Source organism: Penicillium riverlandense, assembly GCF_028828495.1.
Source record: "Penicillium riverlandense strain IBT 135883 chromosome Unknown utg000002l_segment0_segment0, whole genome shotgun sequence".
Taxonomy (NCBI): domain Eukaryota; kingdom Fungi; phylum Ascomycota; class Eurotiomycetes; order Eurotiales; family Aspergillaceae; genus Penicillium; species Penicillium riverlandense.
The window spans coordinates 1,538,318-1,565,743 of record NW_026643195.1 but is presented as its reverse complement, the minus strand read 5'-3'; the positions used below and the strand labels follow the sequence as shown (position 1 = coordinate 1,565,743).

Genomic DNA, 27,426 nt, shown 5'->3' with positions numbered 1-27,426 from the left:
CAGAAACCGGGCAGGGGCGTAGGTACAGTGTAATGGAACGAACAAGTCGAGGCTCTGGGAACCCTGACTGGTCGTGTAGAGGTACTTGTTGGCCCCTACATTTACGTATCGACAGATATGTACCAGTACCTGGATAAGATTGAGGCTGTGTCGAGTCTAACGCGATATGGTTGGCTCCGTAATCAGATGACCGTATCACTGCCAGTGTCAACACGAGAACCAGACACGAGGGACCGAGTACAGAGAGGATGAAGTCATGTTAGAGGGTTCAGGAGGCCGATGATTCTTGTTTTGTCTCGTTTCGTTCTCTTTGATTCTTCTCCCTCGCTCGGTCTTGCCACCACCTTACTCACGGTGGACGACGCCAGTGATGTCACGCCACACAACCGAGCTGAAGCGGACGGCGGATCGCCACGATCGGGACGGCAGATCTGCTGGCGGAACCAGCTCGGCCTGGGTCGGGACAAACAGGTCCAAGGGTGCCACCGCTGGAGCGCCAGGAACAGATGGGCCGGGTTTCAGGTAGCGCCAGGGTGGGCTCATTTAAGTCGGTGGAGTGCCAGACCAAGGATATCTACGGTAGTTGGTCATACACTCTGAGGGAAGTGGTTTAACACTTACTTATTCGTGGTGGCTGACTTTTCCGTCAAGCACATAGAATACTTTTCCCTATGGTGACACGAGTAGACAATTAACTAACAAATGATTCGGACATGGGGAGCCATTGAAGCTATTTTTTCCAAGCCCTAATGCATGATTATTATACCCGACCAAGGGTTCCTCCTCCACCTCCCTTCTCCCCAGGCCTAGCCCTACGGTCACCACTTGGCTGTCCGTCCGGGGATATTATTATCTTCACCAAATTCTCCCTGACATCCCAGCGGTTCTGCAGCCCGTGTGGTTGGCCAGTCGATCGGCGGATTAGCGCCGGTTGAGGTGACGGACGTGCATCCACCCAGCGAACCGACGGCCAGGACTGGCTCCTCCACTGTGACAAGCTTGCCCTATCACCCAGTCACCGGCATCTCCCCCAGGGTAACTTCCAATCAGCGGGCCTGCCAATGCTGCACCGTGTTTCCCTCGCGGGCGCTTACCCTAGCACGAGTGACGGGCATCGCAGCGGTTGCACATTCCCCCGCCTACAAAATGTCTACTATTCAAGGGCCGGCCACGCCGATTCCTTTCGAGTCTCGTCTCCTCATACCTCTCGTTCTACCCTCTGCTCTGCTCTCTCTGGCATCATTCCTCGTGGACGCAGGCTTCGTACACGGGAACGTTCGAGGTTACCTGCCTGAAGAACGCTGATCTAGTTCAGCTATTGTCCCTTTTTCCCATTCTTTTCCCAGCTGTCGAGAGCCGGTTCTCTTGACCTAATTTTTCTATTTCATACTTCTTGCTTCGATGTCAGATTCCAGTCGGAACAGCTCTCCCCAGACGTATAAACCCGTCGTCCCTATCGATCTCAACCTTGGTTCTTATCACGGCGCAATGGGTCAGCCTCCGCAACCCACTGTAGAAGAAGCTCGCAGCTCTTCAGAGTCCCTGAAGAGCCCGCGGACGGCTCGCTTTGCCGAAGCCACCGCCGTTCATTCTCCTGTGGACGAGAACTCCAGACGCTCTCCCTTCACCGACCCTCAACCCCAAGGCAATGTGGGAGACGTCGGGTTCGGCTACGTGGCTACCAATGACCCTGCCCAGCATGCGAACGATTCGCGGCCCCCGGCGTCGCCGCTGAAGAGTGCGCTGAGAGTACCCGGAACAGCCCGCACTCTGGACATAAGGAGCCCAACCTTCCGTGAGGAGTACATGCTGGAGAAGCAGGAGAAGGTCACGGAGAAGGCGAATGAGAAGGATCTGGTAAGAACACTCCTTCCAAGACAAACAATCTTTCCCCTTTTCTGACCAGTTTCTGCAGAAAATCAAACTCCGAGTACGGATCGCCAAGATCTTCCTGCGCTTCGTCAACTTCGGCTGCAGTCTTATCGTGCTGTCCCTGCTGGCAGTCACCCTGTCCATCTTCAACGCAACCAAGACAATAGAAGCGAGAAACAGTCTCCCCGCCTGGGCGGAGGGCACGAACCCGTGGGCACAGTACATGCTCCTGGGCATGGCATGTTTATCGCTGGTTACATGTCTGATTGTTTTTTGGGGTACTACTACAAGGGCGGACACCGACGCGCCCAGAAGACAGCCGTCTACTACACGACCTTCACCGTCTGCTTCTTCGTTTTCAGTCTGATCATGTGGATTGTCGGCGCAGCGGTCTACGCTCACTCCAAAACGACAACCAACGGCCAGGATATGTGGTCGTGGTCCTGTGCGCACAACAACCGCGAACAGGACTTCTCCAACGTCGTCGACTACGCTTTGCTCTGCCGTCTGCAGGACTGGGGTCTCTTGTGCGCCATCATTGAAATTGTCATCGAAGTTCTGGTAATCCTGATCTACGCCGTCGTCGCCTACCGCGTGTGGAGCAAGCGCAAGCTCATGAAGACCATGGACCAGCGCGACAGAGCCCGCTCGGATCTGTATCTCGCCCAGCTGCGTCTGCAGTCCGCCCCAAATACACCGGGCTTCCCGGGCTTCTCGCCGTACCCGCCCAAGTCCCCATTTATCTACTCCGCGCAACTGGACCCGTACTCCGTCGCCGAGAAGGGTGAGTACCACAACCCGGCGACCCAGTACGCCTCGCCGCGCTCGCCGACTCGCCCAGCGCCGACCTTCCAGCTGCAGGCCCCGCCAATCAAGGTCCAAGGAGCGTCGCCCCAGATGGGACAGGGAGAGTTCGCGCCTTCGAACCAGTCTCGAACGCCGTCTCCGCCATCCTCCCAGCACTCTTCCCAGCACTCTGGTCCTGTCTCGCAACCTTCTGTTTCTCATCACTCTGCTGCTGCTGGCCCCAATGAGCCAAGCTACGGCTCCGTGCCTATCCCAGGCGCTTATAGCTAGTCCTACGTGGCCGGCACATCAGTCATGACATATTATGCACTTTCCTTTCTCTTCAATTGCACAGAAAAGGAAAAGCAGAGGAACGAAAACAAAAGAAACCTTGAAAAAAAAAGAACGGAAATCAGAAAAAGGAAAGGAGAAAGAAGGGCGCTGGTTTTCCTACAAACCACCCTCGAGACAACTTACATATCCTCTACTTGCTCGCCTTTTTCCCCTTCTCTCGCTCCCTTTAATTTATTGTCTGTTGGGTGTGCAGGGAGTTTGGGTGGTTATATCATGGATAGTTTACAGATACCTATTTCTTATTTGGGACCTATTATTTGTGTGGTTCGAAGCACATTGTTATTTATATAAGTTACCTCATCGATACTTCAATGCCGTCGCGGTCCATCTCATGTTGAGCTGATCCCAGAAAGGATTTAATTCTGGTAGAAGGGTAGTATGGTAGAAGGATAGTAGTGCCAGAAATATTGTCTGAAGCGAATTCTTGCATTTAACCAGAAGACAGGGTACATTAGAAGAGAAACGAGAGCGCCGCTTTGCAGACGCACAAGAACAACAAGAACCACCAACTCCGCGAGGAATGAGCCCATCATTCCTCCCCGACCCCATCATTCATATCTAATATGCGTTGAGTGTGTAAGGAAGAATTGCCCAGCGGGATCGACCTGAACTGAACTGTACAGAATGCAACAAGACTTTACATTCCACCCTCTTCCAAGACAGCGTGGATGTCCTTCGAAACAAAGATTTCTTCAAGACTGCCAACATCCATGCCGACCTTGGAGAGCTCATTTTGCAAGACCAGTCCCTGTTCGTTGGCGAGGTGGAGAAGACAGATGAACCCGAACGAGGTACTGATGTCCCGCAGGGTTTCGGCGGGATAGACCTTCTTGAGCGAGTTCATGATATGGGTGAAGCGTAATCGGCTGTCGTCCTTGACATCGACGGGCTTTTCTGGGCTCACGGATTGAGGAGTTGGCGGAACTTCTGTCTCGGGGCTTTCGACGTCAGGGGGCGCTTCGTTGGGCACGGATCCCGGTTGTGAAGCAGAGCTGAAGTCTGTTGCTGCGATCAACCGCTCGCCCATACCCCTCCACATCTCGGTCTTTAGTCGTCGCACGTCTACCTTCTTGGCCACCCGCGCGTAGTTCACGTAGTCTGGTCGTGCGCGTCGACCGCCCTGGGTCACGAGTTGGGAGCCGTATCCACCAACACCGGCTCCAGGCCGGCCGGGGGTGGCACCCACCATGTTCAGCAGCGCGGTCAGGCCAGAAGTGTTGCTGCTCTCGCCAGCTGAAGTGGTTGGACGCCCATCGGTCGGCGGAGAAAGCATCTCACGGGCATCTGCAAACGGCATGTTATCATCGTCATCGTCGAGATCCATGCCGTTCGGGAACGCGAGGCCATCATCGTCAGCAAAGAAGTTGGCATCGTAGGCACCCGGGGCGCCATCATCGCCAGCGGCATCGTTTTCTTGTTTGTGGTTTGCCCAGAATGCCTCGTCCATCTCGCCGTTGCCAGATGTCTGGTCCTGTCGCCGGTTGGCGGTCCGCTTGCCGATGAGTTTCCTCGAGCCCATCCGCGCCTTGGGCTTCAGGAAGAGGCGAAGCAGCTGGCGGGAGTTGAAATGCTTGTCATCGGGAAGGAGATTACGGCCTTTGGTCTTCCATTGGGTTTTCGGTAATGAGACGGCCGCGTTGGAGCTGGCGGGGGTATAGATCAACTCGGCGAGAGCGGGATCCAGAGGCGCCTCGAAGTTGATCTCGAAAGGCTCCTTCTCCTTCTTTGCCTTGGGGGCCGCACTCTTGTCTGTCGCCGCCGCGTGTTCCTTGATTCGTCGAATCTTCCAGTGCTCTGGGCCGGCCCAGTTCTTTTGGAGTGCATTATCGAAATAACTCAGGATGTTCTCGTGCTCCCGGCTATCAGGTTGATGAGACAGGGAAATGGCGTATGCATCTTCATTCTCAAGTTCGCCATCCTCGTCATCGTTTTCGCCATCATGATCAAGACGGTGAACTTTGAGCATAGGTTCGAGGGCGGCTTCACGAGCCCAGGCCTCACCGCCGTCACCGAAGCCGGTGTCACCACTGAGGTCAAAGCCACCCAAAGTGGCATCGTCATCGTCAAAACCGACGGCGTTGTCATCATCAAGCATAATACCGGACGGGTCTTCGCCGCCATGTTCCTCTTCGCCGTTCTTATCCTGCCTCCACTCCTCAGGCGCCTTGAGGAGAGGAATATCCAACGATCCACTGGGATCTCCGAGGTCGAAGTTCTTGAGTGACGGGCAGATATCTTGTTCTCCCAGACGATCCAGATCTGGGAAGAACTGGCTCGCCAAGGAGCCGAGGTCGATTTCGCTATCATCGTCAAAGGTATCGCTCGTGGGCCGAGGAGCTGGTGTCTCGGACTCTGCAGAGTCCTGTTGTTCACCGTCGGCCGTCTTGGCATTGTCGTCCACGGCATCATCACTGCTGTCAAAAACGATCTTTCCTTGCCCATCGATCGCCAGGTGGTTCAAAAGCAAACCCTTGGCACCTCCTTCGTCAAAATCCGCAGACGCCTTCTTGAAGAGCGGATCCACTGCGAACTCCAGCTCAAACTTCTTCAGTTGCAATGCTGCAAATGATGGGGCAAGAGTGGCTTCATGTGAGCGTGTCTAAGAAAGTGTTGGGTTAGTAAAGGGGTAAAAGCAAGTATGACACATATACTATACCTTCTTGCGCGACTTGCGAGGCGCTCCATCCTCGCCTTCTTCATCATCTTCACCATCTTCTCCCTCGCCATCGGCTTCACGCCCTCTCTTATCGCGACTATCAGCCAAACCACTGAGAAGCTTTCCGGTCTCGGTTGCCACACTGTCGACTCGGCTGGTGTAGATCTTGACACATCCATCAAGCGTGCAACTGGCCTTCTGAAAGTTCACACCGTCGCCCTCCTTTAGCAGCGACATGTCATGAAAGTAATCGATGAGGGCGAAGTTCCAGGAGTTGTTCGCGTTGATCTTGTTGTCGGTCGCCATCTTCATCCACTCCTCGAAATTGGCCAGTATAGGCACGCGCTTTGCCGGCGTTGTGGCCCTACCGCCCGCATCGCTATCGCGCTTACGATGTCCAGAGCCTCGCGGGGTGGTGGAGGGGCTGTCGCTTCCTTCGCGGTTGTAGGTGGTGTATCGGCGGGCCGGCATGGGCGTTTTGACTGAGGCTTTGATCTGGTTCATTTGACGGTCGTGGAGTGCCTGTCGGGCCTCCTTGCGAGCGGCTTTCTCTCCCATATCATCGTTGAGCGGGATCCTAGATCAGGGTCAGTTGGGGCTGTTGGATGATGGGCGTCTCACGTACTTGACAGGTGTGTTGCGATGGGCGTCCTCCCTACCACCGGAGCGGCGGTGGACTTTATTGGCGACACGGGGCATGGTTGCGGTTGCCCCCAGTAGGGGATGAGATGGAGGGTAGTTGGAGTTGTGGCAGGTGCAAGTTCAACGATGACCGTCTTGTCGTGGCAGGCGTAGTCAGGCCGAGGGGCGTGCCAAAACAAAAGACGTCAACAAAACATACGGCGACCCGGAGCAACCTGGAGCGCAATCACGTGACCCGTGTTTCGGCTAGATGGGCAGTCGTGGCTATGCTAGGCAACACACACCGCCACACTACCCTATCTACGTTCTGGACTCGGCTGGGATAAAGACCGGTTTTGGGATCTGCGTCCATGTCGTGTCTCCTGCTACATAACATCGCGCGCGCACTGACCCACCCTCCCGCAAGCCACACCTCCGTCTAGGCTGACATCACCGTGTTCACCGCATCCAAGATTGTCATGGATACGTTCATGGATATTGTCTGAGGCCTTCTGCTCTCACAGACCGATCCGCGATATATACCATTAGTATTTTAGCCTCGTGCTCCAACATTGTGACCGTGGTCTACCTGGCAATCCGTTCCCCGCGTCCAGGATGCCGCTGTCTCGATGGCCATGAAGCAACTACCATCTTTCCTGCGGCCTGCCGCCCGCCGGGGACCTCGATACTCCGTACGGCCGTTCTGTGTGACTCTGCTCGTCTTCACGGTCCTCGCGACCGTCAGCTGGGTTTTGAGTGAACGTGGACATCCCTCGGTACAGATACCTTACTCCGCACAGCGGGGGACACCAGCGGCCGGATCCCTGTTCAAGCGGGAAGAGGAATCAGAGGTACCACAACCCCCTTTGTCTCTTACCAGATTACGAGTGTCGCGAAGGAACATCCCGGCTGACTTTTGTGTTACTTCCCTGTAGTGTCGCCTGGTTCGAACCGCAAAAGACCAGTGTGCCTTTGTCCGTTCCAACTGCCCGGATCATGAGGACGGCTTGTTTTCCTATCTCCAGCTATACTACTGTTCCTTGGCCGATGCGAAACCGCTGGCGTTTATAATACTGATTTTCTGGCTGTCTGTTCTGTTCACTACCATTGGAATTGCGGCCAGCGACTTTCTATGTATCGATTTGAGCACGCTGGCCAGCATTCTGGGCATGAGCGAGAGTTTGACCGGGGTTACGTTTCTGGCCTTTGGAAATGGCAGTCCCGACGTCTTCTCTACGTTCGCCGCCATGCGGTCGAACAGCGGGAGTCTGGCAATTGGTGAATTGATTGGCGCCGCCAGCTTTATCACGTCTGTCGTGGCTGGCTCCATGGCTTTGATTCGTCCCTTCAAAGTGGCACGAAGGAGTTTCGTTCGAGATGTCGGATTTTTTGTCATCGCTGTCAGTTTCACCATGATACTACTCGCCGATGGAAAGCTTCATGTTTGGGAATCAGCGGCCATGGTAGGTCTGTACGCTTTCTACGTCGTGATGGTCGTGACCTGGCACTGGTACCTGGTTCGGAAACGACGGAAATATGAAAGGGACGTTGCCGCGCGAACGCATTTTCACATCCCGGCAAATCAAGAGCTAGAAATTGAGGAGGCCATAGAGGACGATGAACCCGGCATGGCCCCAGAATCACGGAGTCTCCTTCACGGAGCATCAACCGAGGACTTCGACCTTCTGGAACGTGCAGAAGGCACCCCCATTTGGAAGGAGGAAGATGACGAAGATGACGAAACTCGCAACCGGTTCTTAGCAGAGATCCGCGACAATATGCATGTCTACCGACCTTCCGGGCCGTCGCGACGGAACACCCTGAACCCCATCCGGCCGAGTTTGGTCGGTGCATTGGAGTTTCAGTCAGTACTTCACTCGCTCAAAAAGTCGAAGAATATCTATCACAATCCGGCTGTCAGTATTAGCAGCTATTCGGATGACGACGAAACATCATCTCAACCGTTTGATACCCGGTCTGTTGCATCGCATCCTCGCACCTGCAGACCGTCCGCCCCGGACCGTTTGTCGCCTCTCAGTGCTGCCGGTTCTTCTCGAGTTCGGGCCGTATCCGCGAACGATGCGGATGGACTTAGACTGGACACCAGTTTGCTAGATCGTCGACCGGAACAGACGCCTCGTCTTACTGTGAGGAGGCCATCCAACGAACATACTGAGGACCAAGAAGCCGTGCGACCACCGCAGCCTCCTCGGATTGATACGAGTGTGATGTTGACAACTTCTCCGTCGTCCCTTGAACCATCGTCGAGCCTTAGCCCCGCGGCTGCTCAACCGCCCGACTTGCTCGCTCCTCCAAATTCTTTGAATAGTTTCCATTCGCCCAATTATCAAACCTCAACGGCCCATAGCCACTCTCCGCTGCCAGTATCTCCCCGAGGCAGTGGCAACCATGAGACGGTCTTGGATGACCCGTCGGCGCCATTTCCTGCTTACACTGATATGCCCCCTTCTCCTTCCTCACGCCCACCCAGCATCCGCCTACCTAACCCAGCGGCGAGCCCAGCCGAGCGGTTACAGTTTCACGACAGCCTTGATGACTCTGTTCATGAGAATGGTTCTGTCCGCAAATCGTTGAGCAAGCTCTGGCCCAACTCTGTCCTCCCGTCTCCCCGGCAGCTTGGCTGCACACTTTTCCCCACTCTGGCTGGCTGGAAGTCCAAGAACATATGGGAGTGGATGCTGGGCTTGGTTGCAGCACCAAGCGTGCTTCTCCTCACCCTCACCATCCCGGTAGTTGAACCTCAGGGTGAATCTGCCGAGACGGATCCAATTCCATCTGTTGTCATTGAGCAGTTCTCCGATGGAAATAACCAAGCTCCAAAAGTGAGACTGCCTGCCGACAGTCCTATCCTCCACTCTTTGGACCATGGCCCTGCCTCCGAGCTACCACCTTCACACCCGCATCACAAGTCTTCGGAGCAGGAGTCCCGTTCCCGTCCACGCTGGGACTCGGAACTTCCAGCTGCGCCGCCGACGTGTGAGCCTTCGGAAGTGGTGCCAGCCAAGGATTGGAATCGCTGGCTGGTCGCTATCCAGCTTTTCACGGGCCCCTTCTTCGTCGTACTAATCGGCTGGACCACCGCCGACGAGACACGCAGCCTTCGCAATCTTCTCCTACCTTCACTCATCTCCCTCCTTTTCTCCTTCGTGTGTCTCACAGTGCTCATCATCGGCACCCGCCGGCCCTGGCATCACCGCCACGGCATCAGCGAGCCTCAGGTTCTTCCACGTCGTAAACTGCCGGCGGCATGGCGCCCCTTCCTCTCGCTCCTCGGCTTCCTGGTCGCCATATCCTGGATCGCCACAATTGCTACGGAGGTTGTTGCTCTCCTCAAGACCCTAGGTGTCATCCTCAACATTTCCGATTCACTTTTAGGCCTGACTATATTTGCCGTCGGTAATTCTCTCGGTGACCTCGTCGCTGATATCACCGTCGCTCGGCTTGGATACCCCGTCATGGCCTTGAGCGCCTGTTTTGGAGGCCCAATGCTGAACATCCTGCTCGGCATCGGCCTGGGTGGTCTCTACATGACCATGAATGGAGGAAAGAAGCAACAAACACCTGGCGCGATGGGGCATGTTTCTCCTGCCAAGGCGACGTACGAGATTGCCATATCCAAAGTCTTGGTTATCAGCGGTGCGACTCTCCTGGTCGTCTTGGTGGGACTTCTCATCGTCGTACCTATGAACAACTGGCGCATGGACCGCAAGATCGGGTGGGGATTGATGGCAGTTTGGTGTGTGAGCACCTTGGGCAATGTGATTGCCGAGGTCGTCACATAGTATATTCCATTTGCATTGGGCTGTTTTGGATTTTGCATCTGCATTTATTTTGCATTCGGGACAATGCACATGCCCATGTCCATTTTTTTACATACTCCCTCAAGTGTATCTATGAAGCATGAAGCAAGTTTAGAGGTGATGCTGCTTTTTGCAAGAGCTTTAAGCTTTACTCGTCGTATTTGATCTCCACATATACAAAGCGGATGTCATCAGAAATATATAAATGGAGAAGGCAGTCTTTGTTTCAGACTCGATAGCCAGTTTGGCGGATATATACCTCAGTACTATTTTCATGAGTAAATCGATTTTCCATTTGATCTCCCTCTCTGCATATGTTATAGATCACTAGACCTACAGTAGTGGAGTCCCCCAGAAATTATCCCCATAGTCCTGTCAAGGGTCTACTTATCCCTCTGTCAGTTCCAACGACGCTAGACCCCCGTGGCAAACGAAGATAGCTTGGTATTGTCTGCTGTGGGTTAGACCGCTCTTGGCCTTTCAGAAACACGGCGCTGGGCTTACGACCCGATTGGTCAGATCCAGACATTTTGTCCTCGAGCAAAGGCCTCAGCCTCGTTTATCCGTAAAGGGTTCCGGATTGCGTACTCAAATCCCCAAATCGTGGTTACTGAGTCAAAGCCAAGAACTACTTGCTAACTACTGGCTTCGGTTATAGCGTACAATACTATTCTAGCTAGTCAACACTATGAAATATCTATATATAGTTTGAAGCTCTCGTTCTCTGTCTTACATAGTTCTGTCTTGAACCCCCATCCCCCTCCCCCTCCTTTTTTACTCTTTACTTTAATATTAATCCCTTTATTTCACTGCTCAGAAGACCGCAAACCGAATGAATTATATGCATTATTCAAACAGCAACAAAACATGTCTCGCACCACCCGGCCGCGAATCCCACATTTCTCCGCAATCATCCAAATCGCGCTCCGTCTAGCGAGCCTAGGCATCGCCATCGCCGCCCTCGTAATCCTAATCGAATTAGCCATCAAATACCCTGATGCGAACAATCACCAAGGCAAAACATTTGGAGGGGCTATTTCTACGGTTCGATCTATCTATCTACCTTCCAAGGCTCTTACTACAGGGGCCACCAGTATCTATATGGAAAATGCCATTTGTGCTGATAGAGCAAAATAATAGGCCGTGCTCGCAATCCTCATGAATCTCGTCGAACTCATCCCCCTCTCAGATCCAACCCACAAGATCGAGCGACCGCACACTTGCCTCGTTGGCTTTGGGGACGTGGTCGTCCTCGGTGTTGGGATTTATGCGATATTCGAGATCATTTTCAGTGACTATAGTCTTGGAGATGCGCCGGTGGGGTATCCGAGGCCATGGCGGAGTAAACAGGATCTCGCGTTTGATCTGGTGATTGGTCTGGTGTAAGTAACTATCTCAACGTGGAGAAACCGAGGACTCTGGGGAAAAGTAGATTTTGCTAATAAATGGCCTGGCTAGGGTTGCGACTTTCTGGGTTTTGATACTTGACTGCGTGGGGGGATGTCGACAATCAAGAAAGTCGAAAAGGGAGAAGGCTGAGGCCAAGATGTCGTCTCTTCCTACAGCTTCCGAGGAAGTGAAATAGAGAATGCAAAATGCTTGACCGGCTCTATGCAGAATTTCCGGTGTTCACTGACTACAGCTACCTTTGATGTAGACGTTTTACTATCAGACAGAGCGAGCCAAAACAACGCGACGAGACTTAAGAGAAACAACTGACTCAACAGAAAAAGGGAATGGAGCAAACCAAGGGGGATGCTTTCCTTGGAAATAAAATCCAGTACAATGTATATACTCATCCCCTGTCACGCCCTCATCGTCATCCTCATCTTTACAGAACGCGTCCAGCGGAGCTGCTCTGACTCCGATCGTTTGTCTGGACCTTTTTGAGGCCCTTGCCCGCCTGGATAGACGCAAGGAGCGCAGAGCGATTGTCGCCACCGCCGCCGCCCATGGCTGGTGGCGCAGGTGGTGGGGGTGCAGCGCCCGGAGGAGGCGGCGGCGGTGCAGTCGGGGCTCCGCCAGCTGGAGGCGGAGGCGGAGGGGGAGGAGCAGCGGCACCAGGGGGAGGGGGTGGCGGCGGAGGAGGCGCACCGGTTGGTGGGGGAGAAGAGAAGCCGTTAGTCTCTGGCTCCGCGGGAGCCGAAGGCACAGGTGGCGGAGGAGCAACAGGGCTGGCCTGCACCGGAGTGGCGGACTTAGACGGCGACTTGTCCTCGTCCATGGCGCTCAGAGGGCGCGGCGGTGCCATCGTGCCGAACAGAATGCTGGCCAGCTGCTTGGCGCTACCGCCGCCAGGGCGGTCCTCATCGTCGTCGGAGGAATCGTCGAACTCCGAGCCGGCTTGAGACCAGTCGTCGTCGTCTTCGGGACGCGTGCGGGACTTGCGCTCCAATGGTCCAGCGCCCGTGAAGGTTGGCTTAACGGCCTCCTGCTGTTGGAGCCGGTGGAATGGGTTCGTGGACGCGGGAGGTGACGTCGCTGGTGTGGCCTCGGCCGGCTGACCCGCCATCCTGCTGAAGTAAGGGTTCTTGGACTCGGTGTCTGGGGAGACGGCAGAGACAGCTGGGGCTTCGGGTTCCGGTTCGGGGATCGACACAGTAGGCACCGGCGGCGGAGCCGGAGGCAGGACCTGGCTCTGCGTGGGAGTGCTGTCCTGTGGGGTAACATAGCCAGTTCCCTCTTCGTCTGACGAGCTCTCTTCTTCGTCCAATCCCTCCAGTTGACGCTGCAGCTCGCGCTCGCGTTCCTTGGCCATCTCAAGCTCAGCACGCTGGGCCGCAAGTCTGTCTTCTTGCTCTTTGGCCTGACGAGCCGCTTCTTCCCTGCGGCGCTTCTCCTCTTGCTTCTTGACCTTGCCCTGCTTGACCTGTTCCTCCAGAGCACGCAGTCGAGCTGCTTGAGCCTCCTTCTCCTTATTGAACTCAGCTTCGCGCTGCTTTGCCTCATCCCTGTAATCGAGTTAGCAAACAGTCTCTCCTCTCCTTCACAAATCCAAGGGGTACTCACTCAAGCTGCTTGGTCTCCGCCTCTTGCACCTCTTGCTCATCCCTGATGGCCTGCTCACGGGCCACATCATCTGCCTTCTTCGCATCAGCCTGACCAGCGCTGTCGGTACGGGCTCTTCGCGTGGGAGGGGCTGGCGGAGGTTTCTTGCCCACTGTCTTCGGAGCAGCAGCACTGGGGCCACCCTTCTCTTCAGCCAGGCGGCGTTGTCTCTCCTGTTCGCGCTTGGCATCATCTTCCTCGGCACGCTTCAGTCGTTCCTCACGCTCCTTCTTCTCACGTTCCTGGCGTTGGAGAAGGGTCTCGTTCGCGTCACTGGGCTTCAGACCAGCAGCAGCCATGCGCTCGGCAATACGCTGCTGTGCGCGCTGCCGGGCAGCTGCCACGCGGTCCTCGTGAGTGTTACCAGGGACAGGGGAGGTAGCAGACGGCGACACAGAAGGGCGCGCAGCCGGGGATTCAGCAGCCGGAGATTCATAACGACGCTGTTCCTGCGCAGGCCTCTCACGCCTGTAAAACGTCAGCTTTAGCCTTGATAGTCATCTAGGACAACTTACTCTTCCTTGCGAATACTGGCTGTCCGACTGTTTCGGCTCAGATCGTAAATAAAGTCGCGAATGGTATCTTCGACGCCCAGAGCATCCTCCCAGCGGCGTTTCTCATGCTCACGGGTTGAGTTTTGCCCTTCCTCACGGAGGCTCTCTTCCAAACTGCGAGCAAAGTCCCGAACGCTTTCTTCAACATCACGCGTCATGGCATCATTGCGCTCGCGCTCAGACGCCACCTTCGAGCTTTCGCTCTCCAGGCGACGAGCGGCCTGGCCGTCATCATCTTCCGCAGCGGGAGCTGGGCGTCCAGAAAGTTCGGCAGCCCGTGCCTGCATGCGCGCACGGGCACGAGCCTTGATCCGATCGGCTTCGGTAACCGCGCCACCGGGACCAGTGCCCACGATGTTAGCGGCACTGCCAGGGTTGGCCTTGGCGTCCTGCAGGCGGAAGAGCTCAAGCTTCGCATCCGCAATCTCCCGTTCAAGGCGACGGACATCAGAGGCAACCTGCGGAACCTGGTCCTCAAAGGACTGCAATTGGCGTCGAAGGGACCGACGCTCAGCCCCGCTATCCACTTGGCGGAACGAGGCATTGGGGTGGGTGTCGATGTCATCCTGCACACGGCGAATCCGGTCCATCAGGCTCTCGGCCTCGCGGCGATCTCGGCGATCCAGAGCCTCATCATCTTCTGCCCGGTTCTCGTCTTGGAAATCCACAGCGTCGAGCATGACTTTGGTCTCACGGATCTTCTTGCGCAATTGGTCCGGAGACAGATCATCCTCTGAAGCCTGTGAGGAAGCGGTAGGCGAGGGAGAGCGAGGGTCGCCACCAACACGACGACGTGCGCTGGACCGATAGCCACTAGCGGAATCATTATTCTTGAACATAGTTGCATCCTTGCGGCCAAATCCGGGCGAACCTCCACCGCGGAACGAATGGTCCTTGAGATAGCTGACACCGGTCTTCTGCGGCTGCAGGAACGCTCCGCTGGCTTTCCGAGATTCAGCATCCTGAGAAAGGAGTGACTTGACAGTGCCGATGGAGTCGTTCAGGTGCCTGGTGGACGGCGGGATAAGCTCTGGAGGTAGGCGACTGGGGACCGGATACCCGTTCAAGGCTCGGTAGATCAGATGCATGGCCACAGCGAACTCATCCATGTTAAGTCGACCCCGGTTGTGAGGATCCGCCAGAGTCCAAATCCGCTCCAGGTCCTTCCGGTTCAGCCCACTCTGGCCCATTATTTCAATAGCAGTCTCGCCGCTAACAAAGCCTTTGCGCAAACCATCCCACGCACGGAAAAGGTCATCATAAATCTTCTTCTCTTCCTTTGTAATGGCCCAGGCAACTGTGGCGTTTCCAGAAAGCCCAGTGGTGCTAAAGCCACCTTCACGACCAGGTTGGGGCATCAGCTGCTGCTTCATGGCCTCAATATTCGGCAATCCCTGTGCCGGAGTGTTGATAAAACCCCACTGACCCGGTATACCGGTGGGTTGTGCAGTTAGTCCTTGCATGCCTCCAGTCTGCGCGGGGCTGAGATTGGAGCCAAAGCCGGTTGGCATGGGCGGCATCGGGGGCCGAGGACCGCTGTATCCTGTAGCCTGCGGATTGGTCATGAAGCCAGTTTGCTGGGGCTGCAGAAACTGGGACTGATTATTCTGGCCAGGAAAACCCGTTTGCTGAGGCTGCTGCATGCCGGTCTGCTGAGGGAAGAACCCGGTGGGCTGCGCCGTCAGTTGCGACAGAAGCTGTGAGTTGTTGGGCTGCTGGGGCTGGGGTTGTTGGACAACTGGTGGCGTAGACTTGTTCTCTATAGGTGGTGCATCGAAGCTGGGGACGTTCGTCCGTGGCGCAGGCCCCGACTGTTCATCGGGAACGTCAAACGAGATGATATCAACCATACTGGACACCTCATTCTTGATTGTTTCCGGCAGGGCGGAAGGGAGCTCGCGACCGGTGAGGCGCAGATTACACAGGTACATCGCCAGGGCGAACTCGGGAAAGAACAGCTGTCCAGATTTTGTAGAATCCGACAATACCCAGATCTTGGACAAGTCGCCACCAGCGAGCTTCGAGCGCATTAGAAGGTCCCTTGCTTTGTCGCCGTCCATTGTCTTGCTATCGCCAACCGCAGACTTGAAAAGCTGCTCGAACTTGGCCTGATCCTGGGCGGTGATAAACGAGAGGCGAATACTGGGGATCCTCGACCCAGTCTTGGGAGGCACCTGAGGTCGCACCTCGGTGGCGCCAGCATCTTGGAAGGAATTGGCGATTTCGGCGGATGTCTTGGGAGCCGGTCGAGAGGGCAGGCCCGTGGGCTGCGAGACCTGAAACTGCGGAGGCTGCTGCTGTTGTTGCTGCTGGGGCTGGGGGGGATATCCAGTATATTGCTGCTGCTGGAAGCCTTGCGGTGGCTGCTGTTGCTGCTGCTGCGACGGTGGTGGCGGCTGGGGGGCGCCAGGGTAACTGGTGAACTGCGGCTGGAGCTGTCCGGCGGGGAATCCGGTGGCCTGGGGCTGTAGTTGCGAGCTGCCGAATGGTGAGGGCTGGCCACCGAAGCCGGTGGGTTGAGGAGCGAAACCAGTTGGCTGGGGCTGCTGCATTGGCGGTTGTTGCTGTTGGCCCTGGGGGAATTGCGAGTACTGTTGCTGCTGCTGCGGCATGAATGGTGCCTGGCCGGGTCGACCACCGGCACCACCGCCGAGGAAGGAATTCGACGAGGAATACATAATTTATGAAAATGACGCTCGCATGAGGCAAAGAAGAACGAAGGGATTGATGAAGAGAAGAGAACGAGTGGAGGAAGTGAGGGAGTGTCAGGAGGAGCATGACGCCGGTAGCAGGGACGCGCTAGCCTGGACTCGGGTGCTTACTCAGCGCGGTTGCCAGTCGAGGTCCCATGAATAGTAACTGTGGTATATTTGCTTCATTCATTGGTATCGAGCTAGATAGATGCATACTAATTGGTCATGACCATCCTGTGCAAAGTCCTCGCCGGGACGGAAAATGCCTAAACACCCAAAACATAACGTAAACACATGAGGAACCAGATCCGGATGTCGAATATCAACAAAAACAGGCCCAAGAACGGCCCAGAGGAAAGAAAAGAACCAAAAGAAGAAGAATCTATGGAGTCTGCCAACTTTTCTCGCTGAAGAAACGACCCTTCTCGCTAGGTTTTCTGCTGTTCGGTCGGTGCGCAAGAAGCAAATGACACGGCGAATCCGACCAAGAAGAGGCCGGCCATTTACTCAGCTGCGTTCTGTTGCTGCAGGTTGGCAGCATTGGCCGCCTTGCGAAGCTCGTACTCCTTGGTGAACTCGCGTGACAGAATACCAAGATCCTTGATCAGTGCGTGGCAAGCATTGATGACGACCTCGCGCGGAGTGACTTCGCCATCCGTCTGGACGCGCAGGAGAAAGTTAGGGGTCAACGGGTGGGGGACCTGAACGGAGTCAGTAAGCCATTCACATCAAGAAAATAGTTCAGGCGTACCTTGTAGGCAGCGAAAATGACGTGGGGGGTCTTGATCAGACGGGAGCGGAGCATGTTGGCGAGGGTGTGGTCCTCCTTGTGGAAGGTGAAGATGGCGGCATTGGGCATTCCTGGCGTCGAGTTAAAACGAACTTTTGCCAATCAAGGAGCAAACACTTACGAGTATCAATCTCGACATCAATCTTGTTCTCACCCGGAGCGAGCAGGATAGCCTCATACCTAGAGCGGATGTCAGTCGACTTCTTACAGGAACCGGGTTATCGAATGAATAAGGCAGAACGATATCAAGTGCGTATAAGGGACTGACACATCGGGACGATCATCATCAAACGGCACCCGCTGGTGGCGGGGAGCCGGACGCTCGGAGATGTGCCGACCGGCCAGCGCCTTTGCGATTGCCTGGGTGGCAGTCACGAGGGGTGTGGCTCTGAGATGATGGTCCGACATGATAGGGAGGATAGGAAGTAGGCAGGGATATTTGACTCGGTGAACGGGAGGAAGACAGTTGGGAAGAGAGAGGTGAAGGAGTGTGGAAGAAGTGGAAGGCAGGCAAGCAGGATATCAGAAGAGGGAAGGAACGAGTCCTACATATCGCCCTCTTTTGGTCTCCCATACCCAGTGTCTAGCCATAGGACAGCTTTCTTAGGCATCTAGACCACATTTTGAAGGGTCAGGAGGACATAAGTAGATTATTCCAATCCACATGCCCCCGAAGCACGAACACTGCATGCATCACACAGCTAGCGTTCCGGCGCTTTCCCCACGGGCAGCAGAAGGCAATAGACAGGGGAGGGACAAGGCAAGAAAACCAATCCATGCTAATTCAAGGTATAGTGCAAGCAAAGAAAGCAGAAACCCTTACCGGTCCGGCGCGTTCATGATGACAGCGAGCGATTGTCACCGCGGGAAGTGCGTGGATGAAGCAGGAGTCTGTTGAGGGCTATCGTCGACAAGAATTTCGACAGGCAAGGATTATATAATCGGTATAGGGTTGATTCCCCGTCTCAGTCGTGAACTGGAGAGCGCAGAGATGGCCTCCGAGGCAATGCTTCGTCGCGGTCAAGGAAAGGAACCACCACAGCGCTTCCAAAAGTGGCTGTGAACCGCGGAGGGGCTGCAATCCGGGCCAGGCTAATATAACCGCAAAATAGATGTATTGTATGAGATAGTCAATGCAACGCCGGGTCCGGGGCGGCAGAGGATCCGGATTCGTGAGCTGGATGAAAAGCAGAGGTGTCGATGCGCGGGAAGCAGATCGTGATAAGCGGTGGTCACATGATTGATAACTAACTCGGGTTCACGTGATATTGTTTGACCTACTTCGGTTGGTCTTAGTGGGAAGCAGTTGAGGAAGATTGGCTGGTTGGGATGAGAAGTGTGTAATTGTCCTAGGAACAAATGTGGAGTTTCATCTATCACTATAGCCATCTCAATCTCAGGCGGTGTTGATCCGGTCAACCAATGATGTCTCCTTCATACCTACTCCGCACTACAGGATATATATACTCCGATCCCCGGACTTACACGCAACCTTCGGTAAACCGACTCCCATCTTTGACCTCATTTCTTTCTTCAAACACTCAGTAGTCCATCTCATATAATATTCATAAACAAACCAAAATGCCACAAAACACCCTCCACCAAACCTACCCATGGATATCACCCTCCAAACCCCCACTAGCCAGCGCGCCAATGCTGAACATCGCGACCGCGAAATTGGCCATCTCCGTCTCAAACGCCGGCGGAATCGGGTTCATCGCCGGCGGATACAACCTGTCAGGTCTATCAACCGAGCTCATCAACGCAAGCAAGCAAACCACATCCCTGCACCCGACAAATCCCCTTCCCGCCTTCTACACCGATACAGGACTCCTACCGCTGGGAGTGGGCTTCCTGAACTGGGGCGCCGACAGAGCGCAAGCAATATCAATCCTGAAGGAACATCCTCCCGCCGCAGTATGGCTATTCGCACCTACGAACATGCCCGACGATCTACTCGAGTGGGTGAATGAGATCCGCGCTATAACTCCCAGAAGCAACACTACATCCAAAACCCAACAACGAATCCAAATCTGGGTCCAAATGGGAACAGTCCACGAAGCCCTCTCCACACAGCAAACACTGCACCCAGACGTCATGGTCGCACAGGGCAGCGACGCAGGCGGACACGGACTCGCTCGCTCGGCCTCGCTCATGACCCTTCTTCCAGAAATATGCAGCACATTACCGGAACTAACACAGACACCAATTCTCGCAGCAGGGGGGATAAGCACGGGTCGCTCGCTCGCCGCAGCACTCGCACTCGGCGCCGTAGGCGCAGTAATGGGGACGCGGTTCCTGGCCTGCGCAGAGGCGAATATCGCCACGGGTTACCAGCGCGAAATACTACGGGCGACGGATGGTGGGACGAGTACGGTGCGGTCTACGGTTTATGATTCCGTACGAGGGATACATGGGTGGCCTGGGCGGTATGATGGGCGGGGGCTTGTGAATCGGAGCTATATTGATGCTGTGGAGGGGGGTATGGATGATGAGGAGAATCGGAGGTTGTACCGATTGGAGATTGCAAAGGGCGATGATGGATGGGGTCCTCGGGGTAGGATGACGACGTATGCTGGGACCGGGGTGGGACTTGTAAATAGAGTGCTCTCTGCGGATGAGATATTGGGCGAGGTTTGGGAGGGTATGAAGGGTGTTATTGAGGGGTTGACGGCGTGGCAGTGAAATGTGGTTAGAGAATATCGTAGTTAGCTATCGAGGGAGTTCTTTACTTGAATGCAGGATGTCGATTTGGTTCATTGGGCCAGTTCACCTGTGCAATTGAGATCAAGGGAGATGGCCTCATGGCCCGAAATGAATTAATTATGTGACCATGTCAAGAAGAAGTGCTAGGCACAGAGAGAAAACCAAAGTAAACGCCATGCCTTGCCCGCGCCGATGCAGGAAATGACAGAAAAGAAAAGAAGAAAAACTGAAACTGAAACAGACAACAGCAAAAGTGTAGAGCATATTTATTCGTGCGTGTCAATGCCAGAAGCCCCCAATGAAAACAAGAAGCCCGAACAATCAACCGGACATATGGAGCCGAGACATATGGACAAAGCTTTCGATAGCATATGCATGCACCATTCATGCCAGCAGGGAGGAGGGAAAGCAAGAGGGGAAAAAAGACATTATCAAGAATGTGTGGGAAAATGCATGCTATACAAACTCTAATGCACGGCACTCAACAGATCTCCAAGGGACGAGGTAGCCCGCTTCATCTTCCAGGAGCTTTTCTTCTTATCGCGCTTCTTCATCATTTCTGCCCAGGCCTCGTCGTCGTCCTCGTCATCCGATCCAGCGAGCACCTTTTTACCACCAGAGGCAGACAGACGATCAGTCGGGACAGGGCGAATGGTGATGGTAGCAAGCGATGTGGATTTGGGGAGTTGCGCACGAGGCTGTTGTGAGGGCACGGTCAGAGTCTTGTTGGGGCTGTTTTCGTCGCTCCAGCCCTTATTCATGTGTCCTGGGTCGCCGCCATGCATGACGGATACCGGTCTGTACCGCGAGGCCATTCCTGCGTTGCTGCGCTCTGACGGGGCAATGGACGAGGCGTAGCCGCCGGTAGCGGTGCTTGGGCGGAAAGTGCTATTGGAAAGAGGTGGCATCGGCGATCCGGTATGACGAGTCGAGATATTGGGGTCCAGCATGCTGAGGGTGCGGTGGTCAAACTGAGACCCGGGAGCGACTGACATCGGTCTCATGTTTGGGTTGGCTCCGCTCATTGAAGGAGGCGGTGGCATCCCTGCCATCATCGAGGGAGGGCCCATCGGTGTTCCTGGCATGGGGCCCGCCCCCCACGCTGGAGGGGTGGGCATGCCGCCCTTCATCATCATCGGCGGCAGAGGCAGTGGCGGGCCCTGGTAGCCCTGCATCTGCATCATCTGCTGCATCCACTGCATTTGCATTTGCATCATCTGTTGCATCTGTTGCGACAACTCAATCTGGGCTTGCTGTTCGCTGGTAGACATGTTCTGTGGTTGTGGCATCATCGAGTATGGCCGAGGAACATCTCCCATATTGTACATGGCTTGTGTATTGGGACTTCCACGTCTCGTGGCGCGGGCACGCTCCTCGTTAGCGATAACGCCCACAAGACCTCCTGGCGGCGGCATCGGAGACTGCGAGCCCCCGTATACCGAGCCTCCACCCATGGCCAGAGACTCGCGGTTGGACGGATTGACCAGGCCAGCACCGAAGTAGGGATCCCGTGGCAGGTTCCGGGCGAAGACAGGCAAGCTGCTGTTTCGTTTACCGATATCATGTTCAGCACCCGTCACCGAGTTAGCGGATGACATATACGATGGCTGTATGGATGCGCGAAGATTTGGATTGGAGCCGGTGCTGGTCAAGCGGGTGGGTGGACGATTGCGGTTGGGGAACCCGTGCGCGGCCAGGATACCCAACGGCACCTCCTCGTCATCATCCTCGCTGCTCTTTCCGCTGGTGGACTTGTCGCCTGGGTTGGACAGACGAGACATGAGGTTGGGAGTGCTGCTGCGGGCCCCGCTCATCTCCGGACGCAGTGTTGGCTCAACGGCCAGCTGACCAGTCACCTTCATCATCTGCTGGCGATAAACAGATAGGTGAGCCTCTTGCTTCCGACGCTGGCGTTCCGCCTCTCGCTGCTTCTCTGCCTCATCGTCTTCGTCAAATTCGTCATTGACCGACTCATCATCGCTCTTGGATGCGTCACTCCTGGACCGCCGGAGTTCCTGCTGTTTACGGTAATGCTCAAACTGAGACGGCGTCATCACCTTGTTGCCCGGGGAGGTCCGTTGGGGCAGACTCTCCGCGAACTGCACAGCCAGTCGGGCTTGATCCTCGATCGATGAGTCAAAGGACTTGGTTGGTGCTGGCGACCGACGATCCGCGAACATAGCATCGCCATCCGGACTCAAGTGCTCAGAGGGGCTTATTCCCTTGCCCTTGTCGATCGGAGCTTCGTCAGTATCTGCAGAAAAAGCGTTGTCTCTAGTCCACAGCAGCGACTGCCGAACTAACTTCGCATCTTCGTCATCAATGTGCTCGTCTGATTCACGTCGTTCAGGATATGCTCCACTCCGCCGCAATCCTTGATCGGACTGTCGAGACAGACGGTCCAGAGATCGATGGGAGGTCGTGGCAAGCATTTGAGCAGGAGACGGCGACGCTCGTCGCAATCCAGACGGAGCATCAGACGCGGGAGCGACTGGTAAAGGCTTCCTGGACAGCAGGCTCTCATTCTGCCCAGCATCCAGGGCATCCTCAGGGTACTGACTGCCCCACGAGTAAGGTGCAGGCTCAACAGCGATTGCTCGATCTGTCTTAATTGGTTGAGGAGACGGCTTCCGCATCACTGTACTAGTCCGTTTGCCCAAACTGTCAAACATATTATGAAAATCATTATCATCTCCGCCGAAGTCGAAGTTCGCGTCTGGCAGCTTCGGCGGCGTAGCAGTGTCATCGGTGCGGCCAGTCATAGCACGGTGCCTGGTCGATGTATCCGGCATTTCCTGCGGTTGCGGTTGTATCGACGATATCGAGCTCTTGCTGAATCGTCCACCAAACGAGAATGTCCGACCGGCGGCCCTCAGAGCACCGGACAACTGCGGTGGAACGGGAATATCATGGAGTCGTGAATGCGGGGAGGAGTAGGCATCATCCGGTGGAGGGATCTCCGTGGAGGAAGGGAGGGTTGACGAGGAGCTGAGCCGAGTCGACGTGGAGCTCTCGTACGTTCGGGCACTGTCAGGGCGACGGGTCAGTCGTTTCCGCAGGGAATCCAGGAGCGGGGAGCGGTCATACCGATGATGTTTGTCCAGGGCCCGATCGGCGAAGATGTTGTCGGAGTCGTCTAGGTTGACGGTGACCAAGTTCCCCTCGCTCATGCGCTTGGTCAGCGGGGCGCCATCGGTCATGGACCTGACGGGACCACCAGGACGCTCGAAGACGCGGAAGGAGGATTGGGGTGCTGATTCCACCTCGTCCAGAATGTTCCCGGACGACTTCCGCCTCGCAGAGAGCTTAGGGAGTTTGATGGGCATTTTTGAGGGGTGGAACTCCTGCAGATTTCCCTTGTCTCACTCCGCGCTTGCAACTGACACGGAGTGTTGTGTAGTAAGTACGCCTCTTGGCTAGGAAGTCAGCGCTCTTCAAGGGACTGATGTAGGAAGGACGCGTTCGGGCTGTCGTGTATATCCCTCGGTTGCTTGACGTGTCAAATGCAGGAGGCAGCAGATCGACCCTTGAAGCGACGAGTCGACCGGAGGATTCAGTCGGGCCGGGTACCAACAACAAGGGAGAAGAACGGAGTTTCCCAGCAGCAGCGTTGATCAGGGGCGGAATGCTGGGCAAAGAAGAGCGTCAGTCCCGTGAAAAAAAGAAGCAGCTTCTGGGCACGGATCCTACAGCTGACCAACACAGTCTGCCCTTAGCGGCTGATCAGGCCCGGCAGGAATCCACCCGTGGGCTGCTTTTGGGGAGAAGGGAGGATGTACAGCCCGACTGGGAGTCACAAAGAAGAAATTGAACCCACCGTGTTATGATGATGATGATGATGATGACGACCGTCGCCGGAGACGGTGAAACCAAGGCTCTCAGACACCGACACACTGGTGTTCGTTTTCACTGCCGGGGATAGGCAAGTGGGGAGTGGGTGGAGCTGATGCGAAGGGGCGATCGGTTGGCGCCCGGGATAAATTCACACCTCTCACAGGACTAAAGTTAGGAGAGGAAGGGAGGGAGGGAGAGTCGGTAGAGGTGACGGTGTCAAAGGTGAAGAAGGCTGAGAGAAAAAGCTAGAAAGAATGAAACAGAAAAACACGCCGAGACCCGCCAGCCACTGACTCTCCTTAGCGCTGTCCTCAGTACTAACTACCTATTCTGGATCTCACGGGATACACGTGGTCAGTGCGATCTCCTGGTGGAAGCGTAGATCCAAGCCAGGGTTTTCGTTGATCATTGCTTTCGATCCAGGTCTAGGTGCAATTGTCTGTCGGTCTACTTCCAAAAGGATCTATCGCCTGGCCGGAAACGGGCTAAAAATAAACAAAGGGCAGCCTGCGCCACCGGGACTTGGCAAAAGGATCTTGAATGTATTACTCCGGTATGCATTATTATTCTTCGCAACCATCAAATCACATATTTGGCAGCCTTTCAGCTCCCGATGATTATTTGTGATACAGGACTCGATGCCGCAGCGACATGGGGGTTTCTCTCAGGTGCACGGCATGCTCACCACAATCAATTCCTCCACCCGTTCGCCAGTCTATCAGACATTACATATCATACAGCCAACCAGACTTCGTCCTTTCCCAAGCGCCGGACTTTTCGGATACTCTCTCTCTCTCTCTCTCTCCCAACGCCCCCGGAGCCTCTACACTACTAAATGGTGAAGGCTTATTTCGCAAAGTGCAGGTCGTAGCCCAGCCACTGGCGCGCCTGGACGCCAGCAACATCCAGACCAGGAGTGCCGTAGGTCAGCGGCGCATAGAAGCAGAATCCCCAGGCGGTGGCGGCGAGGATGGCCAGGCTGACTACCCACGCCGTGACGACGGACTTGGATCCCATGCGCTCCTTGGCCGTGACAAATCGGCGGGGGGACGACCGGAGGCCCTTGGACTTGCCCGTCGGGTCATCCGCGGCGACAGGCGCAGCAGGCGGAGTGCGCGGGTCAACATTGCAGACAAACTCGATCAGTGCACCGGCCACGAGCGTCGACGCCAGATGGGCGGGCAGGTAGTGGTGCAGGAAACGCTGGCGACCCATGAGCCAGAAGGGGAAGTAGTGGGCGGCCCAACACAGGAACAGGAATCCGGTGCTGTTGTACAGACGCGATCGGGCGCCGTAACCCCAGACTGAGTCCGATTGGTTAGCGCGATACCCATGAATCAAAGGGACAGGAAAATGCAACTTACGTTCCTCCACCGCATCGACGCCACGGCGTAGCGAGAGCTGGTCGGCACCTACGATGCCGACGAACACGGCCAGCAGACTGCTGGCAATCCACCATCCCACTGGGTTACCCAGGAAGTAAATCTGCTCACGGGGCTCGTTCTTGGTCCAGAAACTCACACCACGCAGTAGGAACGGCCACTGGTAGGGCTCGGTTGCGTAGGGGTGGCTACTGGTCAGGGCATTGTTGTGGTAGAACATGGCTCCCTGCAGCTCCAGCCACTTGCGCATAAAGGGTAGCGGCTTGACCTGTCGCTCTTCCTTCTTGGCCAGGCGGGGGCTGTCCGGCTCGATGCCCTCGATGCTCTCTACGAACCACAAATTGCTTGTCTGTGCAGCGTTCTTGTTGCCGTTGATCTCGGCCTGCTTGAACCCCCATTCCGGCAGAGGTGTCGAGTGAGTCCACATGGCCACGCGAGTCGGCTGGTGAATCAATTTGAAAAGGCTGGCGAGTGTGCGGAACTCTGCGCCTGGCTTGCCGTTCTCGATCTTGATCTCGAATAGGGTATCGTTGCGCCGCTCTCCGTTCGCCTCCTCTGGCGGGACGGTAGTGAACTCCTGGTTCGTCGGGTAGTAAGGGGAGGCGACATCGTGAGTAAGGAGAAATGTCTCCGTGCCAACATGAAACAGTTGAACGACATCTCCGTTGTACACGCTGTTCGCACCTTCCGCCAGGGGCTTCGTCGGAAGGATCTGCCAGTGGTTGTTGGTATCATTGTGCGGATATCCAGTGACCTGTTGGCCCTGGCTGGAGATGCGTCCGTCGTCGTAGCGCAGAGGATACCGTTCCAGGTGGCTGTGAAGGAAGACGCCGGTTTCCTTGTGGCGCATCGAGATGGTATCGTAATACTCGATACCGACGGAATTCGCGGTCATCACATTGTCGCTGAGGGTCTGCTGGAACTCGGGACTCATAAAATCATCTCCAGGACCAGATCTGGTGAGGACGGCAAAGTGAACCTGGAACCAGAAAAGGTAGAAGAAGAATGGGATGAGAATGAGGCCAACCAGCCGAGCCACGAAGTGCTTGCCAAAGTCGATCATGCTGAGCGACCCCTGCCGGCGGTTGACATCCAGGAGACCCCACAGGTCACAGAGGACCGCCGAGCCGATGGTCACGAAAGTGAACATGCCGACGTATTTGGTGGAGATGACGCAGCTCATGCAGAACCCGGTTAGGAGAAGCCACTTCCACCATTTGCGGCCGAAGGGCTCGTGGCGCAGCTTGTAGAAACGGACATAGCACAACACACTGAGGGCCATCGACAGCACCAGCGGGGCATCCAGCAGAATCAGCCGGTCCTCGGCCACATGGGCATTGTCGAACACCATGAGACCGGCAGACAGGACACAGGCGGGAAGCGAATAGCCCGACTCCCACATAATCAGGAACACCGTCGGGATCGTCAATGCCCCGAGGGTGGCGGGCATCGCACGGTAAGCCAGGTAGGGGACCTTGTGCTCAATGTACGAGTCACCGATGTTGTCAAAATGGAAACTGCCATCATAGCCGACCAGCCAACCGGTAAACGCGAACAACAGCTTAGCAAAGGGCGGGTGGACATCGAAGAAATACGTGCGTTGCAGGTAGTACGAGGCGAACTGACAGAAGGTTAGCTCCCTTTCCCACAGCAATTGCTTCGCCCAGAAGCAGCGGATGCCATACCTTGCCGAAGTGGACCTCGTCAAAGACCACCTCATTTGGGTAATCCAGTCTGTAAAACCGAGTTGCAAAAGCCAGCAGGGTGACGACGACTAGGGCGACCCAGTAGTCCCATTCGGAGGGTGTTTTGCTCGCGGCCGGCACCAAGACAGGGGAGGCTTTGCCCGAGGGCGCCGCAGAGGTCTCCCGCTTTCCACCTCTCTTGCGCAGAGAGGGTGCAGGGGACGACATGGTGAAAGAGGGAAAAATGGAATTCCAGAGCGCGTCCGAGATACCACCTAAACAAATAGACTTGCACGCCGTTAGCGGCAACAAACAAGCTGCGGGAGGATAGGGGTGGGGTGTGGAGGGCAATCAATCACCAAAAGAGGCAGCCGGCACAACTTACTAGAATCACCAAAAGAGCATGGCCCTACAAGAATTGAAGCCAGGGAAAAGAAGGGGATGGGATGACGACGGGGGGCCGAGGGTTGCGTGTCTTCTTGGCCGGCTGACATAATAGTCATTCAGCCCTAGTTAACTAACAACATTGATGTAGAATAATAATCTCACTACTAGACCCTCTCTAAACCCCCTTCAAGGGCGAATATTGATGGATATGATGGGAATTTCTAGTGATGAATGAAT

General features: G+C 55.5%; 9 protein-coding genes across 9 annotated transcripts; 4 read left to right on the top strand and 5 right to left on the bottom strand.

Annotated features, from left to right (window-relative positions):
- Positions 1 to 1,488: 1,488 nt before the first annotated feature.
- N7474_002931 (uncharacterized protein) lies at positions 1,489 to 2,949 on the top strand (the record flags this gene model as incomplete). The annotated part of the gene is made up of 3 exons (XM_057194346.1): positions 1,489 to 1,857; positions 1,916 to 2,125; positions 2,188 to 2,949. 3 exons carry the CDS (start codon positions 1,489 to 1,491, stop codon positions 2,947 to 2,949), a joined length of 1,341 nt encoding a protein of 446 aa, XP_057055701.1.
- Positions 2,950 to 3,649: 700 nt separating this feature from the next.
- Positions 3,650 to 6,367, bottom strand: N7474_002930 (condensin subunit BRN1; the record flags this gene model as incomplete). The annotated part of the gene is made up of 3 exons (XM_057194345.1): positions 3,650 to 5,611; positions 5,669 to 6,245; positions 6,294 to 6,367. 3 exons carry the CDS (start codon positions 6,365 to 6,367, stop codon positions 3,650 to 3,652), a joined length of 2,613 nt encoding a protein of 870 aa, XP_057055700.1.
- A 551-nt stretch (positions 6,368 to 6,918) lies between these two features.
- On the top strand, positions 6,919 to 10,092 carry N7474_002929 (sodium/calcium exchanger protein; the record flags this gene model as incomplete). Its single annotated transcript, XM_057194344.1, has 2 exons — positions 6,919 to 7,140; positions 7,225 to 10,092. The coding sequence occupies 2 exons, from the start codon at positions 6,919 to 6,921 to the stop codon at positions 10,090 to 10,092; spliced, it is 3,090 nt and encodes a 1,029-aa protein (XP_057055699.1).
- An 885-nt stretch (positions 10,093 to 10,977) lies between these two features.
- Positions 10,978 to 11,695, top strand: N7474_002928 (uncharacterized protein; the record flags this gene model as incomplete). Its single annotated transcript, XM_057194343.1, has 3 exons — positions 10,978 to 11,154; positions 11,251 to 11,492; positions 11,569 to 11,695. The coding sequence occupies 3 exons, from the start codon at positions 10,978 to 10,980 to the stop codon at positions 11,693 to 11,695; spliced, it is 546 nt and encodes a 181-aa protein (XP_057055698.1).
- Positions 11,696 to 11,941: 246 nt separating this feature from the next.
- pan1 (actin cytoskeleton-regulatory complex protein PAN1) lies at positions 11,942 to 16,390 on the bottom strand (the record flags this gene model as incomplete). Its single annotated transcript, XM_057194342.1, has 3 exons — positions 11,942 to 13,061; positions 13,120 to 13,626; positions 13,674 to 16,390. 3 exons carry the CDS (start codon positions 16,388 to 16,390, stop codon positions 11,942 to 11,944), a joined length of 4,344 nt encoding a protein of 1,447 aa, XP_057055697.1.
- Positions 16,391 to 16,908: 518 nt separating this feature from the next.
- Positions 16,909 to 17,603, bottom strand: N7474_002926 (DNA-directed RNA polymerase II core subunit RPB11; the record flags this gene model as incomplete). Its single annotated transcript, XM_057194341.1, has 4 exons — positions 16,909 to 17,106; positions 17,157 to 17,266; positions 17,317 to 17,375; positions 17,464 to 17,603. The coding sequence occupies 4 exons, from the start codon at positions 17,601 to 17,603 to the stop codon at positions 16,909 to 16,911; spliced, it is 507 nt and encodes a 168-aa protein (XP_057055696.1).
- A 1,173-nt stretch (positions 17,604 to 18,776) lies between these two features.
- On the top strand, positions 18,777 to 19,880 carry N7474_002925 (nitronate monooxygenase; the record flags this gene model as incomplete). The annotated part of the gene is made up of 1 exon (XM_057194340.1): positions 18,777 to 19,880. The coding sequence occupies one exon, from the start codon at positions 18,777 to 18,779 to the stop codon at positions 19,878 to 19,880; it is 1,104 nt and encodes a 367-aa protein (XP_057055695.1).
- Positions 19,881 to 20,368: 488 nt separating this feature from the next.
- On the bottom strand, positions 20,369 to 23,227 carry N7474_002924 (uncharacterized protein; the record flags this gene model as incomplete). Its single annotated transcript, XM_057194339.1, has 1 exon — positions 20,369 to 23,227. The coding sequence occupies one exon, from the start codon at positions 23,225 to 23,227 to the stop codon at positions 20,369 to 20,371; it is 2,859 nt and encodes a 952-aa protein (XP_057055694.1).
- Positions 23,228 to 24,581: 1,354 nt separating this feature from the next.
- Positions 24,582 to 27,030, bottom strand: pmt4 (dolichyl-phosphate-mannose-protein mannosyltransferase; the record flags this gene model as incomplete). The annotated part of the gene is made up of 3 exons (XM_057194338.1): positions 24,582 to 25,039; positions 25,100 to 26,738; positions 26,803 to 27,030. 3 exons carry the CDS (start codon positions 27,028 to 27,030, stop codon positions 24,582 to 24,584), a joined length of 2,325 nt encoding a protein of 774 aa, XP_057055693.1.
- Positions 27,031 to 27,426: the final 396 nt, after the last annotated feature.